Source organism: Gossypium raimondii, chromosome 13, assembly GCF_025698545.1.
Source record: "Gossypium raimondii isolate GPD5lz chromosome 13, ASM2569854v1, whole genome shotgun sequence".
In the NCBI taxonomy this organism is placed as follows: domain Eukaryota; kingdom Viridiplantae; phylum Streptophyta; class Magnoliopsida; order Malvales; family Malvaceae; genus Gossypium; species Gossypium raimondii.
The window spans coordinates 11463950-11485236 of NC_068577.1; the positions used below are offsets into that span (position 1 = coordinate 11463950).

Here is a 21287-nt window from a genome sequence, read left to right on the forward strand (position 1 = left end):
TTAAAAAGTGTGCAGATCAAATGATCAGGAGATGCATGGTAGAAGATGAAGTATATAAGATTCTATATCATTGCCACTCAGCTCTGAGTGGGGGAAACTTTGAAGGTGCACGTACTGCGGCCAAAGTATTGTAAGCCGGATTCTTTTGGTCAACACTATTAAAGATGCATATGCTTACGTAAGGAGCTGTGATCGATGTCAAAGGGTTGGAAACGTCACCAACAGAAATGAGATACCTCGAACAAACATCATTAAGGTGGAATTATTTGATGTTTAGAGTATTGACTTTCTCGGTCCTTTCCCTCTGTCTTTTGGTCACAAGTACATATTGGTAGCAGTAGACTATGTGTCTAAGTGGGTTGAGACTGAGGCATATCCGACGAATGATGCTAAGGTTGTGATGAAGTTTTTGCAGAAGCATGTGTTCACAAGGTTTGGAACCCCAAGATCCATCATTAGTGATGAAGGGTCCCATTTTGTGAACAAATGGTTGAAATGGTTACTCGACAAACATGGAGTGAAGCACAAGGTTACCATAGCTTACCATCCGCAGACGAATGGGTAAACTAAACTGGAAAACAAATAGATTAAAGGCATACTCGAGAAGGTAATTTGCCCAAACCGACGAGATTGATCCAAAAGACTGGATGATGCTTGATGGGCCTACAGGACCGCATACAAGGCACCTTTAGGGATGTCACCCTATAGGTTGGTCTTTTGAAAAGCTTGTTATCTACCCTTGGAGCTAGAGCACAAAGCTTACTGGGCTCTCCAACAACTCAACTTGGATCTTAAGCTTGCTAAAGAGAAATGGATGCTTCAACTCAACGAGTTAGAAGAATTCCAAATGTTCTTATACGAGAATGTCAAATTACTCAATGAAAGACTTAAGAGATGGCATGACAAGCACATTCGGGTTTGAGAATTTGAAGTAGATCAGCAAGTCTTGTTATCCAATTCCAGATTAAGGTTATTTCCAGGTAAGTTAAAATCACGTTGGTCTGATCCATTTAGATTTCACCAAGTTTACACATATGAAGTTGTTGAACTTCAAAGTAAGGGAGGTAATTTCTGAGTCAATGCTCAGCGCTTAAAACATTACTGGGGAGATAAAATTGAATAGGATCAAATCTCATTCATTTTATCAAATATTTAATTTTTCTTATTTTTCTTTTTAAATAAATGATTTAAGGTATATTTTCGGGATTAGTATGTTTAAATAAATTCTGTATAGGAGATTGGAACTTAAGCGAGACCGCTTGTGACCCTTCTAATTTTTCCTAGGAATTGATTTTAACTTAATCTTCTGAGAAATTATTCCCTAAATGGCAAAATAATTTTTAGTTTTTCAAATAAAAGGGTCAATTTTGATCCATGTTTTAATTGCAACTCAATTTCAAATTTTTCTTAAGTCTAGGTACTTAATTGATTTTTTAAATTTGGTTGCTCTTTTTGTAAATATTAAAATTAGATGTCTCTGTTTGTAAATATTTTCAAAAGGCATCTAGAATAAATGTTTTTAATTTAATAAATAAGATGATAATCATTAATATATAATTATATCTATTATAATATATATTAATTATTATCAACTTTGTATAGAATTAGGATTAGTTTAAATTTGATAATATTTTATTTAATAATTATTTATTTTTTAATAAATTAATAGCAAATAATAATTTAATTGCATTATATCAATTATTAATTGTTGTTAACTCTATGTAGAATTAGAACTTAGAATATCTTAATTATTAATTTGTTCTAAGAATTCTAATTAAACTCCTAATCCCTTCACTATAAATTTCACCCACCTTTTCCATTTTTTTCACTCATCCCTCCATCAATCCTAGCAACCAAAACCCACCAAGTACCGAATCACCTAGTGCCGAACTCTTTAGCCAAAAACCGCCTAGCTCTACACGGCGCCCTCACGCCTAGCAGCAGCCCCATTAGGTCAGCAGCCGACGCACGCACCAGCAGCTCACACCACTATTGCCGCTTGCGCCAGACCTGCTCTCACTCACCCGCTCGCGCGCGCCAACGCACCAGCCTTGCTATTTGCCCGATAGTTCCACTTGTTGTCCACGTATTTGCTCGACGCACCTACTTTTTGCCCATTTTCCCACATCCACGTGACACACGCATGCCCTGCTGCTACCTAGCGTGCCGCTGGTGCTTTGCTACTTACACCACACCATCAAGACACCCTACAACCATCCCTAAACCAACCTCTTTTGCTTTAGATTTATTTTCTTTTTGAGTTCTTAACTTTTTTTAAAAAAAGTGGCAAGATAATTTTTTCTCCTAAATTTTAATTTTATTTAATTATTTAATTTTTCAATTTATTGAATTATTAATATTTTATACTAATTAATTTTTTGAGAAAATATTTGTTTACAACTTATGTTCAGGTTAATCATGCCTCGCAAGATAACTCATGCCTCTGCTCAAATTCACGAATCACAAAACAAATTCCACTGTGAAGAAGCCAAAGCGAGATAGAAAAGCGTTTTCAAGAATCAATAGATGCACCCAGAAAAAGGCTTTACGCTGAAAGAAAGCAACTATATTGATTTCATGCACGCATTCGACAATTTGTTGAAGCTCTCAATTGGGAATTATTTTGTGAGAAAAGACCTAGTGCAGATGAGAAGTTAGTTCGTGAATTGTATGCTAATTTAATCTCAAGCGAATTGACGGAAGTTTTTGTTCATGGAATCAAGGTACTAATAACCTCAAACGCTATTAATGAATTCTTTGAATTACATGATTTCAAAGACGACGAATATTCTTCCTTGATGAGCAATATTGAGTCTAAAAATCTGTAAGAAATTCTCGAGGAACTTACAGTTCCAGGTTCTAAGTAGATTGTGTCAAAGCAAGGATTTCACACTTGTCGCAGAGAATATTTGACACCACTAGCAAAGGTATGGTTCTATTTTATCCGGTTCAGCCTTATGCCCATTTCACATGGGACTAAAATTTCATTAGAGCGAATGGTCCTATTATACTCGATTTTAACTGGAAAGACCATTGATGTGGGAAAAATCATCCTAAGAGAAATGTAAAATTGTGCCACTAGACATTCTGGCCCAGTTTACTTTACCTTTATGATAACAATTTTGTGCTTGAAAGCTAAAATTCTTGCAAACGTAAAGAATACAGGTTTTATCCAGGACACAATCACAGATTGGGACCTCTACCAGATAGCTAGAGACTCTATTCTATAACAACGAGTTGAAAAAAGTGAGGATCCCGAAGAAGAAGAAGAAGAAGAAGATCCCACGGAGATCGAACCGATGCAATCAGCGAAATCCCTGATAAGGCAGAACCAATGGAACCAGTAACCGAACCTGACATCACAACTTCAAAGTTCAGGACACAATCGCCTCGCCCAAATCTTCGAGATGAGCTGTTAAAGTTGATGGACACCATGCAACATATGTAGTGGCAGAAACAAGCTTACTGGAGATATTCAAAAATACGGAATGACTCAATGAGAAGCACTCTTATGAAAATATACAATAACCTATTTATTTTTGTGCCTGAGTTTCCAGATTTCATATTTGAACCATTGAGTCCATTATCAAAGAGGGAGTGAAGCGATTCATGCAAAAACAAAGACGATGGAGCAAAAGATGAGTCGTATTTGGAGAGATCTGCAAATAAATAAAAAGAGAGGATCTTGGCTTTATTTTATTTACATTCTTAGGTTATTTAATAGGATTATGTTTATTAGGAATTTTTATTTTTTGCATAATAAAACCAGAGGTGGAACTCATTAATAAAAATAAACAAGTTGTAAAGTACAAAGTGTGGTAATAGATATATACATGTCTAGGATTGGATCTAAAGAGAGCTTGGTACTTAAGCAATCAAATTGACTCACCTCCTCTTTTCTAGAATCCTACCTGGTGTATAGTATTTGTTCACTTTTAACAATGAGGACATTGTTTATCTTAAGTAGGGGGACCGAAAAATTGAAATTATTTCCACTTAGAATAATTTTTCTTTCAATTATGATTAAGATATATTTTGATCAAAAATTTGTAATTTTGTTAAGTATGCTAAACTTGAAGATAAATAAAATTGATTATTTCAATAATTTTCATGTTAGTGAATTATGACATAAATGTATTTTTAATAAAACATGCAAATGATACCATAAAATTTTTAGTTCCTTAGGAAAGTTAGGCATGTATGAAAGTTAGGCATAAGTAGCATAAATATCAAATTTATTGTTTTTGAGCATAAGTATACTAAAATCATAATTTTGGAAAGAATGTTGTTTTAAAGAAAATTTTCAAAGGTGTTTCAGAAATTCTTTTCTAATTTTGCATTACTCAGGATGAGCAATGAATTAAGTTTGGAGGTATGGAAACACGAAAATATACACACTTTTTATGCATTTTTTAACTTAAACTCATGTAGTTTCGATAAACATTGTTTCGAAAAATAAATAATAATTATAAAATAATTAAATTGCACCTAAATTATGAACATGCTGAATTTTATTTAATTTTATATCAAATTTTGATTAATTTTGATTATTTTCGATAGATTTGCACAAAGGGCGAAAAACGGCTTGGTAGACACTACTAGAAGCGCAAAATAGAGAAGCAATTTTGAAGCATTAATGTAATTAATTTTTTAGCTTAAGACGGTCCAAATTATGTGTATTAATTCATAATATAATTAATTTTAATTTTAATCCAATTTAATTTGGGTTAAATAAATTATTATTAATTAATTATGAAAAGGGGCCCAGTTAAGCTGAACCGTGAAAATCGATCCAACCGAGCACTGGGCAGTCCAAAACCGTCCCACATGCTGACCCAATCAACTTGCTTAGCTGATTATTTGGCTTGCAAAATGTCCCTTGAAGACTCCTTCAAATTTCATTCAAACCCCTCCACTATTTATGCTTTTTTAGATTTGCCTCACTAAGCTTGTCAGACTTGTCCATCATATATCTTTTTTTTTTATGGGTCAAAGTAACACCTTGATGACCCATTTTACATGGTTTTGTCATCCAACATAGGAAATAAAGAGCTCCTGTTCATGCAACTTTGTAATAAGCTCCATATTATATCATCTTTATGGTTCCCTCTATAATAAATTGTAACACATTAATAATTGACATGAAATAATTTAAATTATGCACAAAATTAATACAATAAAGCATATATTTGCATTTTTTTATAAATTCATGCCCATCATCTAAATATAAACAAAATTGACTTAATTAATTAATAAATACTTGAGATTAGTATTATTATTAAGTAAAAAGTGGTAAAAATAACTAGAAAAGCCCTACATAATTTAGAGTTTACAACATGATGATTAGACATTAGTTGGTATGAATTATATGCTTGTAATTGCTATATTTTTTATGTCTAGAGTAGAGGTATCGATATTCTTGTTTTAATATTGATACCTTTATGTTTTTGAAAGTGTAGGAAGTCAGTAATGTAATTTGGTAACGATACCTTATCACGAATATCGATAGGGTAAAATAATCTATACTTTTTGAAAGGTACCGATAATTTTTGAGACTTTAGATTTTAGACGAGAAGCAGAATGCTGATTTGGTATCGATTTTTCAAGAAGTATCAATACCGCTTGAGAGAAATATCGATACCCATATTCTAGTATCTATACCTACGTAATTAGTTTTGAGATTTTGCTAAATGGACCTTATACATGTTAAACTATTGTTAGAAGACTATCTGTTGTATGTTTAGCATGTAAGAGTGAAAACTTAAGAGTAAGATTGACTTAAAACCTATAAGAATATTAAAATAGAAGACGTTCCTTTAAGAATGAGCTTTTAATTGTTGTGTATGACATGAGACGGTGGTGCGGCATCCTGATATTCGGGCTCAGCACGACTGGGCCGAGTATAGGGTGTTACATTTGGTGGTATCAAAGCTCTAGGCTCAATAATGCTTGGACCTAGGTGATTGTTGTGTGTTTGGAGTTGCAAAACTCATGAGTCTAAATCTCTTTAATTTCTTCAAATTATTGATATAACTTTGATTGAATGGCATGAGATTGGTTGAAATGTCTTTGATTAAATTGCATGTAGGGTAGGAATGGGAACACATTGCCTTAATCTTGAAGTTTGCTTCTAGGAACGAGACTTGGTTCATCTCCTTGCCATTCACACCATTTATTTGTTTGTTTGTATGCTAGATCATTAAATATGCCTCCTAGATGTGTTAATGTGAGACCTAGCACTCAAAAGAATAGTACATCTTCTGCACCTTCTGTGCCACCGCGTAGAGTGAACATGCCTGATGAGGGTGTAGGCCTTCTAATGGAAGCTATGATAGGAGTGTTTTAGCGGATTGTTGGTGTTAACCCTACTCTTGCACCTAAGAATCCTGCACCTATTAACTGTGGGTTGTCGCTTGAACAGCTTCGGGCGTTGGGTGGTAAAGAGTTTTCTAGAGTGAAAGGTATTGATCTGACCGTTGCTGAGTATTGGTTGGAAGGAGTTGAAAGGATCCTCGAGAAGATGTCCCATTTTGACGAGGAGAAGTTGGATTGTGCGGTGTCCTTACTCAACGATGAAGCTCATCATTGGAGGAATACGATTAGGAGAGGTACTATTTCTGATAGATTGACTTGGAATTTCTTTCTTGAGGTCTTTAAGAGGAAGTTTATAGGCGAGCAGTGTATGGAGACTTGTAAGTGTGAGTTTCTGGATTTGGTTCAAGGTGATTTATCTGTGACTGATTATGAGGCAGAGTTTGTGTGACTTAGTCAGTATACTTCTGAGATGATACTTTCTGAGAGGGATTGTTGTAAAAGGCTCCGATTTGGGCTTAACTGTGAGATTTAGGTTTACTTGGTAGCTTAGAATGTAGATATTGTTGATGAGTTAGTGGAGAGAGCTAAAGCAGTTCAGGAGACTTTAGCTGAGCCACCTCGTTCTGTGGTTACTGAGTCTGGTAAGAGGGCTTCTGATGGTGCTTCTAGAAAACTGCCTAAAAGAGGGTGTGATAGCCATAGTTTTAGTAAGGGTGCGAGATGTGGGTCTCGACCGACTCAATTTAGACAGTAGAGTAGTACTGTGGTCAGTGCTAGTGGTTCGACGGGTGGTTTTGGATGGTCGCTTTGTGCACACTGTGAGCGTATGTATTTTGGAGAGTGTTGTAAGTTGACAGATGGATGTTTTAAATGTGGTTCAAAGGAACATTTTTTTAGGGGCTGTCTGAATAGAGTTGAGGTTTCGCAGACTTAGAGTTCGGCACTTGCTTCTGCGCTTACTAGAGGTCATGGTCGCGATAGAGGTAATAGGAGACTGGTTGGCCAACAAATTATTGCTCATACTATTGCTACAAAGGTTGAGTTTGGAGGTCCAGCTCGAGTTTATGCTATTAAGGAGCAAGAGGATTAGGATCTAACTAATGTTATTGCAGGTACTTTTACTTTGAATTCTACTTCTTTATTTTCATTAGTTGATTCTGGTTCTACGCATTCATATATCTTGAGTGAATTGGATTGTAGGTTAAGGATTCCAGTAGAGACTATTGAGTTGGATATGACTGTTATTAGTCCTTTTCGGTGATAGTGTAGTAGTGAATAAAGTGTATCATAGATGCCTCATTATGATTCAAGGGCATGTTTTCTCTGTTGATCTTATGGAATTGTCTTCTTATGGTTTCGATGTTATTCTTGGTATAGACTGGTTAACTGAACATAAGGCTAAGGTAGATTTTGAGACTAAGTGAATTACTTTAAGGAATGGTGATGGGTTAGAAATTGTTGTTATTGGTGAAAGACTGAGTTTTTTGGCTAATGTGGTTTCGACTATGAAGGCTGAAAAGATGATGGAGAAAGGTTGTAAAGCTTATTTAGCTTATGTGATGAATTCAGTTAGTAAGAAGTTGAGAGTTCAGAATATTCGCACTGTTAAGGATTTTCCTGACATGTTTCCTGAAAAGTTACTGGGTTTGCCACCAGAATGTGAAGTTGAATTTGATATCGAATTTTATCTTGGTACTGCATTGGTGCCTATAGCACCCTATCGCATGAAACCAAAAGAGCTCAAAGAGTTAAAAATTCAATTGCAAGTTTCTTAATAGATTATTTATTCGACTGAATGTATCTTCGTGGGGTGCACCAATTTTGTTTGTTAAGAAAAAGGATGGTACGATGAAAAACTGTATTGACTATAAGCAGTTGAATAAGTTGGTCATTTGGAATAAGTATTATTTTCCTCAAATTGATGACTTGTTTGATTAGTTTCGAGGTGTAATGGTGTTTTTGAAGATTGATCCTAGATTTAGGTATTATCAGTTGAAGGTGAAAGAGTGTGATGTGTTGAAAATTACTTTTAGGACTCAGTATGGGGATTATAAGTTTTTGGTGATGCCGTTTGGTTTAACTAATGCCCCTGCTGCGTTCATGGATTTGATAAATCGTGTATTCTTTTCGTATTTGGATCAATTTGTGGTTGTCTTTATAAATGATATTTTGGTGTATTCTCGTTCTGAGGAGAATTACGACGAGCATTTAAGGATTGTTTTACAAATGCTTCAGGATAAGCAGTTATATGTGAAGTTGAGTAAGTTTGAATTTTGGCTTAAGGAAATGACATTTTTAGGTCATGTTGTTTCAGTAGAAGGGAGTCGAGTGGATCCAAAGAAGATTAAGGTGATTTTAGAGTGGAAGCTGCCTAAGAGTATTACCAAAGTTAGGAGTTTCTTCGGTTTAGGTGGTTATTATCGTAGATTCGTTGAAGGGTTTGCTCTTATTGTTACACCCTTAACGAAACTGCTTTAGACAGATGTGGTTTTTGAATGGACTAATAAAAGGCAAAAAAGTTTTTAACAGCTTAAGGCAGTTTTGACTAAAGCATTAGTGTGGATTCAACCAAAGCATGGAAAAGGTTTTATGGTTTATAATGATGCTTCACATTCAGGTCTCAATTGTATGTTGATGCAAGAGGCTAAAGTTATGGCTTATGCTTCGAAACAGTTGAAGACGCATGAGCGTAATTACTTTACTCATGATTTGGAATTAGTTGTTATGGTATTTGCGCTTAAGGTTTGGTTCCATTAGTTGTATGGAAAGAAGTGTGTGATTTATACGGATCATAAGAGCCTTAAGTACCCCCTCACCAAAAAGGAGTTGAATTTAAGGCAAAGGTGTTGGATTAAGCTTTTGAAGGATTATGATTGTGTGATAGAGTATCATCCTAGCAAAGCGAATGTTGTTGCTAACACTTTGAGTAGAAAGTCGATGACGGAGTTGAGAGTTATATTTGCACGTTTGAGTTTAGTTAGTGATGGTGGTTTGTTAGCTGAACTTCAAGTGAGGCCAAATTTGTCATAACAGATTAAGGAGAAGTAGCCTTTAGATGGAGAATTATTAAAGAGGATTTGACAAGTTGTGCAAGGTTTTAAGAGAGATTTTGATGTTGATAGTGATGGTACCTTTAATTTTGAAGGTAGGTTTTGGTGACGCATGATGTGGATTTGAGGCAAGCAATTCTTATTGAAGAGCATAGAAACGCTTACGTTATGCATCCCGATAGTGGCAAGATGTATCATGATCTTGGAGAGGTTTATTGGTGGTCTAGTTTGAAGCATGATGTTACGAATTTTGTGACTCGATGTTTGGTTTGTCAAAAGGTTAAAACAGAGCATCAATTTCCTTTGGGGTTGTTGCAACCAATTGCGGTTCCTGAATGGAAATGGGAAAGGATCACTATCGACTTCGTTTTGGGTTTGCCTTTGACTCCATCAAAGAAGGATTCTATGTGGGTTATAGTTGATCGATTTTTGAAGAGTGCGCATTTCTTGGCTGTGCGTACCAACTATTCTTTGTAGCAGTTGATTGAGTTGTATATAGCTGAAATTGTTCGTCTTCATGGGGTTCCAACTTCTATTATCTCTGATAAAGACTCGTGTTTTACTTCGAGGTTTTAGAAGAGTTTCCAAGAGGCTTTAGGGTCGAAGCTTAGTTTCAGCATGACTTATCATCCTTAAACCGATGTTCAGTCTGAAAAAGTGATTCAAGTGTTAGAGTATATGCTGCAAAGCTGTGTGATTGAGTTCAGTGGTAGTTGGGAGTGATATTTTCCATTGGTAGAGTTTGCTTACAACAAAAGTTATCAAGCGAGTATTCGCATGGCACCGTTTAAGGCATTTTATGGTAGAAAGTGTAGAACTCATTTGTGTTGGACAGAATTGGATAAGAGGCGAGTAGTTGGAACGGATTTAGTTCACGAGACGGAATAGAAGGTAAAGTTGATTTGTGATTGTTTGAAAGCAGCGTCTAATAGGCAAAAATATTATGCAGATTAGAAACGTCAAGATATCGAGTTTCAAGTTGGTGATAAGGTATTCTTGAAAGTTTTGCCTTAGAAGAAAGTTTTGAGGTTTAGTAGAAAGGGTAAGTTGAGTCCAAGGTATATTGGACCTTATGAAGTTGTTGAGAAGATTGATTCAGTAGCTTATCGTCTCAAGTTGCTACCGGAAATTGAGCAAATTCATGATGTATTTCATGTGTCTATGTTAGGAAATTATCATTCAGAACCGTCGCATATAGTGCCAGTGGAGGAAATTGAAGTTCGAGATTATCTTACTTATGAGGACGAACTAGTTGAAATTTTAGCTCATGAAGAAGAGAACGTTTTTTGTAATAAGAGGGTTTTGTTGGTTAAAGTTTTGTGGCGCAACCACAAGATTGAAGAGGCTACTTGAAAGCTGAAGAGGTAATGAGACAACAACACCCTCATCTATTTAGTTCAGGTAATTTCGAGGACAAAATTCTTTTTAAAGGGGGAGAATTGTAATACCTCAAAATAGAACCTATGAGTTTTAAGGGTATTTTAGGAATTTTAGCCTTAGAATGTCCAAAATTTTTCAACATTGTTTATCAGTAATTTTTTCGACTATGGTATTTAGAAAATCAAATCAATTTTTGAAAATGAGTTTTAAAGACTTTTAATTTTAGAAAAAATACTGATTTGTAACAGGGTCAACATTGTGAGCATTTATGTTGCAGTTTTACCAAATTTTACAATTGAACCTAATTGATAGCACTAGAAAGAACATAGATTTTCCTCCTTACTTGTTGTTTAAATTGTTCCCATTGAGTTATCCTTAGCATAGATTTTAGCATTTTCAGTTTAGTAAATTGCCTTTTATAACTCAGTGAATCTTAACCTATTTTATCCTTAATTTTGCTATCTTTTTGCATTAATGTCGCTGCATGAGTTAATTCCAGATTGCGTCCAGAATTTTTGCTGCACCTGACAGCTATCCAGATAAGAACTAAAAATACGTGAGCTATCCAGTCTGGTGTAGCCAACTTGTACGTACAAGGACAAAATAATTCTTAAGAAATGACACAAATATTATTGGAGGAGGACATAAAAAAGTTGACGTGAGAAAAAAAAAGGTGAAAGAGTTTTTTCTTGACCATCATTTTCTTCATCCTACCTTGAAACTTACGGTTATGGCAACTTAAGCCTCTCACTGGTGAACCAGAGTGAAAATTGATGCAGATTAGCTTTTAACGAGGAGACCTAAGTGCAAGATAAGAGGGAATAGAGAGATTTAGTCGAATTGTCTAGGAATAGTATTCTCTACTCGATTCTTTCTTATTTCTTTCTAAATGCTAGTGATTACTCTCTATTTTCTGTTTGTATGGAAGTGCATATGAATTCTTGGTTAAAGGTTATCTTATTTAATCTTGCTTTTATTGTTTAATCTTGGGGTTTGAATGTTTCTTAACATGGAGGTGTTATTGCAGTCACTGACACTAGAAAGTGTAGTAACAGTTCGAGCCAACAAGCATTACAACGGAAGTTGAGTGAGAATTAAAGGAATTTAGTCCACTTGTTCTTAATAGTGTCATGTTGTCATCAGTGGAAGGTGGGGTTAATGTGCATGTTTAAGTCTCAAATTAAATAGCGGAGTGAGGCTCGGTAAGATATACATTGAAATTTATTGCCTCGACAATCACCTATCCTTTTATACCTTGTGAGCACTTAGTATTCTGCTGAAGATTCATGTTGGGGATCCCAGTTTATCATTATCATATTTTATTTTATTGTTTTCAAGTTATTGCTTCGATAACGATCCTCAGAATTTATCTCGTTTCTATCTAGTTACTGCACCAACATTAATAGACAAAAGACAACCATCCCTGTCGGAATGATACCCAACAGACTCACATCTGTCTACTATACTTGCATCGACAGTGTACGCTTGCATATTGTTACTGTGACGTTAAAAAATCGATCAAGTTTTTGGTGCCGTTGCCGGGGATGGTGTTTGTTTGATGTTTATTTTTGTTTTTGTGTGTTTTTGCAATTTATTTTCCTTACATAATATTTAGTATTCACTAATTGGTTTTTCTTTGTTGTTATTTCTTCAACTTCATTTTAGGTGTTTTATGACTTGATGTAAGTCAGATTTTCTTGCTGATTTTGATCTAGAAATTGAAAGGACTGTTCGGAGTAGACTTCGAGAAAAAAGAAATATGGCTCTACCATGGAACAATACAGCCATACCCCCGATGCAATAGCAAAACGTTAATAATCCATTGTCGTTGCAAGATGCTCACGTACAAAATAGGACTGTATGAGATTTTGTAGTACCTGTCTCGCATGATTTACAAGAGGGAGTCATTAGGCCAGAAATCAAAGCTGGGAATTTTGAACTCAAGGCAGTAATGTTTCAAATGTTGAATTCTAATGGACAATATGTTGGACTGCACATGAAGATACGAGAGAACATCTTAAATCCTTTTTATTGATCTGGACTTCCTTTAGTCAGCAAGGCATTCCTGATGATGCCTTGAAGATGCAATTATTTTCTTATTCCTTACAGGGAAGATCCCATTTTTGGTTTTTTTGGATTCCTGCCAGATCAATTACTTTTTGGGATGCACTAGCAACACAGTTTGTTTTGCGATTTAACCCGCCGATAATGAATGCTCGTCTTCGAAATGATATTACTGCTTATCATCAGCTGGATGATGAAAATCTTCACACTACATGGGAACGTTATAAATCTTTACTTCGATGTTGCCTCATGCACAACATTCAACCAGAAACACAAATTGAGATTTTTTATAGTGGGTTGAATTCACATACAAGGAATCTTGTCAACGCATCAGCCAATGGACCTTTGCTGGATTGTACTTATATTGATGCTGTGAGAATTCTTGAGAGAATTGCTCAGAATGATTATCAATACCCTATCTCTAGAGCTGCACAAGCAAAAACTACTCTAGGAGTTATTGAATTGGAGTCAATAATTACACTAAGTGCTCAAGTTTCTTCTCTTACAAACATGATTAAAAACATTCAAGGGACTAGTGGTGTTGCCCCTATACAAGTCGCTCAGCAAGTTGATGTTCCTCCTTTTTGTTGTGAGATTTTTAGTGACAACCATAGCTATAAAGATTGTCCACAACATGATGAGAATGCTTGTTATATTAGTAACATCCGCAACAATTCTTATGGTGACTCTTACTACAACTCTGCACGCAACCAACAGTTTTGGGGAACTTAGAATGCTGGACAAAATGCTGCGACATTCAGATATGGGAATACATCTACTCAGGGAAATTATAATCCAAGACAAGGGAATTACAATCAACAACAACAGAACTACAAACAACACACTAAGATGCATCCACAACAAGGCTAGACACATCCACACCAAAATTTGATGCAGCCATAACACTCTTCAATACCGAATCAGTATGCTCAAGGAAATTGATAGCAACCGTACACTCAAGTTTCTACTTCTGACCCATTAGCAACTTTTGAGGCGTTAATGTGGGAGCATATTACTCGCAAGGAAGCTATCGTACAAGGGAATTCATCTTCCATACGAGCACTAAAGGCATGATTAGGACAATTTGCTTCAAATCTAAATACTCGACCACCAGGCTCATTACCTAGTGACATGAAAAATCCTAGTCTGAGGGGGAAAAAACATTGTAAGACTATCACTCTTAGGAATGGTAAACAAACTGGCAAATCATTTATAGACTCTATTGTAACACCTCAAGATACGAATAGAGTGATCACTGGTGAGAAGGTTGAATCTGAAAAGTTTGTCGATGCAACAAATAAAGAAGTTCCACAAATTATCACTCATATGCCTAATGTTTGACCTTCGAAACTGTCGATGCAATCAAAGGTGTCAGTGCAAGCAGATGTATCTCTACCTTTACCTTTCCTACAAAGATTCAGGAGGAATGAGCATGACAAGCAGTATTAGCAGTTTCTGGACACACTAAAGCAACTACAAATCAACATTCCTTTAGTACACTCTGGAACAAATTCCAAGTTATGAGAAATTTATGAAAGACCTCTTGTCCAAGAAGAAGAAGCTCATTAATATTGAAACTATTGCACTCACAAAAGGCTGTACTACTGTTTTGACAAACAAGTTTCCCCCTAAATTGAAAGATTTTGGGAGCTTTACTATCCCATGCTCAATTGGCAATCATTATTTAGGCAAGACTTTATGCGACTTGGGAGCTAACATTAATCTAATGTCATTATCTACTTTTAGAAAGTTGGGAATTGGTCACATGAAATCTACTATAGTGACATTACAACTAGTCGATCGATCATTGGCTCAACCTGAATGGCAAATCAAAGATGTCTTATTTCATGTGGATAAATTCATTTTTACGGTTGATTTTATCATACTTGACTACGAGCCAGACAAAGAGGTTCTCATAATTTTGGGACGACCATTTTTAGCCACTGGCCGAAATCTTATTGATATTTACAATGGTAAACTAACCATGTGACTTAATGATGAGCACGTCACCTTCAGTGTTTTTGAATCTATTCAATGCAAGGACAAATAAGAATGTCATACTGTCGATGTGCTAGATGATCTAATTAAGGAAGAATTCAATGACCAAAGCACAATACTTTCTAAAGAGTTTGCAATGACATCTGATGCCGAGTCCTCAGACAATTGTGACAGCATGGTTGAAGCTAATAATCTTGAACTCAAGCATAGATGGCAGATTGAATCCTTAGACCTAGCCAAAAGAACAACCCCAATTTTCAAACCATTTATTGAAAAAGCTCCTACTATTGAATTGAAACCACTACCTCCTCATCTTAAATATGTCTTTCTGGGTAATCAAAATACTCTCTCAGTTATTGTCTCCTCAACACTAGATGTAACTCAAGAAGAGAAATTGGTCTATATTCTCAAGCAATATAAACGAGCTATTGCTTGGAGTATTGTCGATATTCAAGGTATTAGTCATTCTTTTTGCATGAACAAGATCAAGTTGGAAGATGAAGGTAAGCAATCGGTTGAACAACAAAGAAGATTAAACGAGAAGATGAAGGAAGTTTTCAAGAAGGAAATCATAAAATAGCTTGATGCTGGAATTATTTACCCGATTTCTGATAGCAATTGGGTAAGTCCAGTGCAATGCGTACCTAAAATGAGTGGCATCACTGTGGTTCACAATAATAAGGACGAATTAATTCCTACACGTATTCCCACGAGATGGTGAGTTTTTATGGATTATCGCAAATTGAATGCGGCCACAAAGAAGGATCACTTCCCACTTCCTTTCATTGACCAAATGCTGGATCGACTTGCTAGAAATGCCTATTATTGCTTTTTAGACAGCTATTCTGGGTACAATCAAATTGCTATTGGATGTATTTATTCTTTGTTACGACTATTCTTCATGACATAGTAAATTATCATTGGAACGAGTCGTATTTATTCAAGGTATGCAATGACAACATCATTCGACTTTGTTATCCGGAAGAGGAAATGCTTTCAATCTTGAAGCATTGTCATGATGCTCCTTATGGAGGTCATATTAGTGGTATGAGAACTACTGCTAAAGTTCTCCAATCAAGATTCTACTGGCTGAAATTATTCAAAGACGTCCACAATTTTATGAATCAATGCGATAGGTGTTAGCGCACCGGTTCTATATCCCGACACAATGAAATGTTGCAGCAGCCAATTATGGAGGTTAAATTATTCGATGTTTGGGGTATGGATTTTATGGGACCGTTTCTAAGTTCATTTGGAAATCTTTATAAATTAGTAGTTGTTGGCTACGTCTCGAAGTGGGTTGAAGCTGTTGTAGTCCCAAAGGATGATGCAAAGGCAGTGCTAAAATTTTTTCGTAAGCATATACTCACCCACTTCGGCAAACCAAAGACATTAATTAGTGATCAGGGTACACACTTTCATTGCAACCAAGTTGCAATCACACTGAAGAGATATGGAGTTAATCATAAAATAGCTAGTACTTATCATCCGCAAACCAATGGACAACCCGAAGTATTGAATCGAAAAATTAAGAACATTCTTGAGAAGGTTGTAAACCTTTCGAGGAAAGACTGGTCTTTCCGATTGGATGACGCTTTATGGGCTTTGTGAATAGTATACAAAACTCCATTCGGGATGTCACCATATCAATTGGTTTTTGGGAAAGCATGTCACTTACCAATTGAACTAGAATAGAAAGTAATGTGGGAAATTAAGCAAGTGAACATGGACTATGAAGCGGCTGGAAAGAAAAGCCTGTTAGATATCACCCAACTAGAGGAGATTAGGAGAAATGCCTTGAAAACATTGTGATTTATAAGAAAAAGACCAAATGATGGCATGATAAGGTTATTTTACAGCGAAAATTTTTCGCAAGTCAACAGGTTTTATTATACAATTCTTGACTTAAATTGGACCCACGTAAATTGCGTCCACGTTGGTCTGGACCTTTTGAAATTGTCAACATATTTCCTCATGGTGTAGTCACAATTTGAGATTTACGTGATGGACACCAGTTCAAAGTCAATTGACAGAGGCTGAAACACTATTTTGGCAACAGTGATCAAAAGTAGGTAGAGACCATTAAATTGGTCGAAAAATTTTAATTTTTACTCCGTGACTTTAGTTTATTTTATTTATGTTTTGTTAAAATTTGTTTTCCTTCCTTTTTGTATAATAATTAGGTACCATTGTCGATGCATTTGCTGTCAACGCATTCCATAATTTTATACTACCATTTATTACTCATCAAAATTCAGGGAAATTCAAATTTTATCGTTGGATCAAAAATCACTCAGCCATTTGATCCTTCTGAGCAGACACAATTTCTATTGGACATAACTATTCCCGCAAGCTGTATATCTCTCCACAAACAACACGCCTCTCCATTTTCCTCTTTCACTCACTATAAATTCTCCTCTACTATACCGACTGTAACGCATTCAAGCATCCATTTTTATTTCCTTTCTCTTCGCAAGATCATATCTTTTTAACTTTAAACCGTTTTTCCCTTTAAAAAGGATGGAAAAAATAAGAGGCTCAGTCGAGAAATCCACCAAACTTGCTGAAGAACATGCGTCCTCTGCTACCGCAATTCGTGAATCAAAATCCCCTAGGCCAATGCCGAAAAAAGAGCCAGTAATATTTTTGAATAAAGCGGCAAAGGAACAATTTCAAGACAACATATTGAAGTGAAACTTCAAACCCGAGCAGAGCATTTTCCTTTCGCAACAATAAGAACTTGGTAATCAAGTCTACAGAACCAACTCGAAGATGCAATGGAAACTTTTTGCACCCATCCTAGAAGTTGTTGTCCTTTACTGGTATGTGAGTTTTATGCTAACCTTAATGATCATGAGTTAGAGTTAATTTTTGTTCGAGAAGGCTTAATACCCTGGGATGCTACAAAAATCAATGAGTTGTACAACACCAAGGTGGACATAGACGAACACTCCGAGTTTATTGAGGATAACACAAATGAAAAATGAGACTTGTTGTTGAAGGACTTGTGTGTCGGAAGAGCATTGTGGACGGGTTCCCATCAAAAGAATTATACAATATAACGTCACTTCCTGATGATGTAAGGCAAAATCTGGTTTCATTTTGTCAACTACAGGCTAAAACCCTCTACTCATAGCACCACAGTCACCCTCGATAGAATGTCTCTGATACATTCCATTGTCAAGGGCAAAAAGTTTGATGTCAGTGCAATACTCCACCAGGAAATTACTGACTGTGCCGCAAGGCAAAGTGAAAATCTTGGTTTTCCCATCATTTGTGATGTTATTGAGCTAGGAAAGAGGAATCATGCCACGTGATGTTAAGGAAGTCTTGGAAAATAAGGGCCTGATCAATGAAGCCTCTATAGAAAGAATGGCTTGCAATAAAGATATGATGATACTGAAAGAGGCAGAAACAAGCAAGACAAGGAAGGGTAAAACCAAAACCAACAACAAAGGAACAAACTTGAATGCAGAGACATCGTTATGGCGCAAAATGAAAGATGTCAAAACAATTGGTCAATTCCATCAATAATGGGAAAATCAGGCTTATCGCTATAATAGAGGATATGGAGAAATCCCATAATTTGTTTTATGCTTAACCAAAGCCTGGAACAATTCTATTGTAGCCACATTAAGCCAATTGAGCCCATCCCCACTATTGGAATTCCTAGTGTTTCTACCAATCATTCGAAATTATGAACTCTCATTTGTGGATGATGACTTAAAAGACCGAGAGAGATCTGTGGCATCTCCTCTCATTGTGCATGTCTCTGATAACAATAAAGAAGAGAATCCACGAACATTTAAGAATTCATGTGAAAGATTGATAGTTTGTTTGAGGATGATATTTTTCCTGAATAAGAGGACACTGTTATTGAGAAAGAAGTTGTTGCAGCAGAAGAAGAAGTAGCTAAAAATGAAAAAGAAAAGGAGTGAAAGATTTCATTGTGAATATTGTCATCGCACCCAAGTTTGTGGGTGCAATTATTGACACGTTGGAGCGAGATGGAGCGAGATCGGCGAAAGATTCTAAGGTAACCAGTGAGGAGTAATGTAATTCATTGGAAATAGTGGTCTACACTGGACCACTCCAGGCGGCCTCTCCTACACAGGAAGCAATCGATGATGCTGTGGTAGAGCCGAAAACTGATGAGCAATTCGAGGACCTTGCAAAGCCCAAAGAAAAGAAGAGAAAGTGCTCTAAGGATAAAAAAATGAAAAAAGAAAGAGAAGAAAAGGAGGAGAAAGAAGCATCATGCAACCACATTGATGGCTGAGGATAACTAAGTTAGTTTATATTAAGCTTTAGCTGTAGTATTCATGCATTGCATGTAGCTGTAAGTTTTATTTTGATAAGTACACTTTGTCATTGCATTTTTATTGTCATTACATTTTCATGTTAGTGCATTGGGGACAATGCAAACTTTAAGTTTGGGGGAATGCACATGGGCCTTAGAAATGCACCCACATTTCAATTTTTTTTGGTACTGAAGCATGCAAGGTTTAATTAAAGTTAATGAAAATTGTTCGAAACTTTTGTTACATTCGATGCTTAATTCTTGAATCATGTGAATTATCAATGAATGAGTTGGATAAATTTGACAAAAAGTTGTAGCTTCAATTTTTTTTGAATGGATTAGGTTGCATTAGTAATGGATGATTGCTATCATTCTTGAAATCTTGAATGAATCTGTTTTTTACAGATGCTTATATATGTATATATAGTTATAAATTAGAGACACTCCAAAATCAGTGTAGTATGGAATGTTAAAGAGGGAACACTCTAATGCAAGAGTTAGAAAAATCAATCTGGCCAAAGGCTGTCGTTGCATGAGTGTGTGTCCGTGCAATTACGTATTGCTTAGAGCTTGTTGAACTCCATCGTTACTTCTCAAGAACAAGGGTACTGTAATGCAATGATATCCCTTATTCTGAAAAAATATATATCTATATTTATAATATATAAATACTTAGTATTGTACAATAAATGCTATATTGGTATATAGAACTTAGGGTTTAAAGCATGATGGTAGCATTGATGAGGTTGCAACCTTATTCATTCATGCTTATGGATTGTCGATGCAATATTCTTTCATCTGAATGTAATTCATTCATTGGAAATTTAGAGGGTTTAAGTTGCTAGAATGATCATTTTCCTTAGTAAAATTTTTGTAGCCTTGCTAGTTTCTGTTTTACTTGAGGACAAGAAAAAACTCAAGTTTGGGGGTGTGATAGCACTAGAAAGAACATAGGTTTTCCTCCTTACTTATTGGTTAAATTGTTCCCATTTAGTTATCCTGAGCATATATTTTAGCATTTTTAGTTTGGTAAATTGCATTTTATAACTCAGTGAATCCTAGCCTATTTTATCCTTAATTTTGCTATCGTTTTGTATTAATGTCGCTGCATGAGTTAATTTCAGATTATGCACAAAATTATCATCGCACCTAACAACTATCCGGATAAGAACTAAAAATGCGTGAACTGTCCACTGTGGTATAACCAACCTGTACGTACAACGACAGAATTATTTTGAGGAAAGGACACCTGTACTGTTGGAGGAGGACATAAAAAGGTTGACGTAAGAAAAAAATAATATGAGAGAGCTTTTTCTTGACCATCAACTTCTTCATCCTACCTTGAAGCTTGTGACTATGGTAGCTTAAGCCTCTCACAGGTGACCCAAAGTGAAAATTGATGCAGATTAGCTTTTGATGAGAACACCTAAGTGCGAGACAAGAGGGAATAGAGAGATCCAGTCGAGTTGTCTAAGTATAGTATTCCCCAATCAATTCTTTCTTATTTCTTTCTAAATGCTGGTGATTACTCTCTGTTTTCTGTTGTATAGCAGTATACATGAATTATTGGTTAAAGGTTATCTTATTAAATCTTGCTTTTATTGTTTAATCTAGGGGTTTGAATGTTTCTTAACACGGAGGTGTTATTGCAGTCACTGACACTGGAAAGTGCAGTGACAATTCGAGCCAACAAGCATTACAATGGAAGTTGAGTGAGGATTAGAGGAATTTAGTCCACTTGTTCTTAATAGTGCCATGTTGCCATCACCGAAAGGTGGGGTTAATGTGCATGTTTAAGTCTCAGATTAAATAGAGGAGTGACACTTGGTAAGATATACATTGAAATTTATTGCCTCGACAATCACCTATCATTTTATACCTTGTGAGCACTTAGTATTCTACTGAAGATTCATGTTGGGGATTCCAGTTTATCATTCTCATATTTTATTTTATTATATTATTTTCAAGTTATTACTCCGAGAACTATCCTTACAATTTATCTCGTTTCTATCTAGTTATTGCACAGACATTAATAGACAAAAGACAACCATCCCTATGGGATTCATATCCGACAGACTCACATTTGTCTACTATACTTGCATCGAAACTGTACACTTGCACATTATTGTTGTGACGTTAAACAGTCGATCACTAATAAAACCCTCATTCCCAGTTTTGTT

At 35.7% G+C, this 21287-nt stretch overlaps 1 protein-coding gene across 1 annotated transcript; it reads left to right on the forward strand.

Annotated features, from left to right (window-relative positions):
- Positions 1–6205: 6205 nt before the first annotated feature.
- Positions 6206–8793, forward strand: LOC105781377 (uncharacterized). Its single transcript, XM_012605918.1, has 6 exons — positions 6206–6337; positions 6422–6757; positions 6866–7002; positions 7580–7718; positions 7827–8018; positions 8281–8793. The coding sequence occupies exons 1-6, from the start codon at positions 6206–6208 to the stop codon at positions 8791–8793; spliced, it is 1449 nt and encodes a 482-aa protein (XP_012461372.1).
- Positions 8794–21287: the final 12494 nt, after the last annotated feature.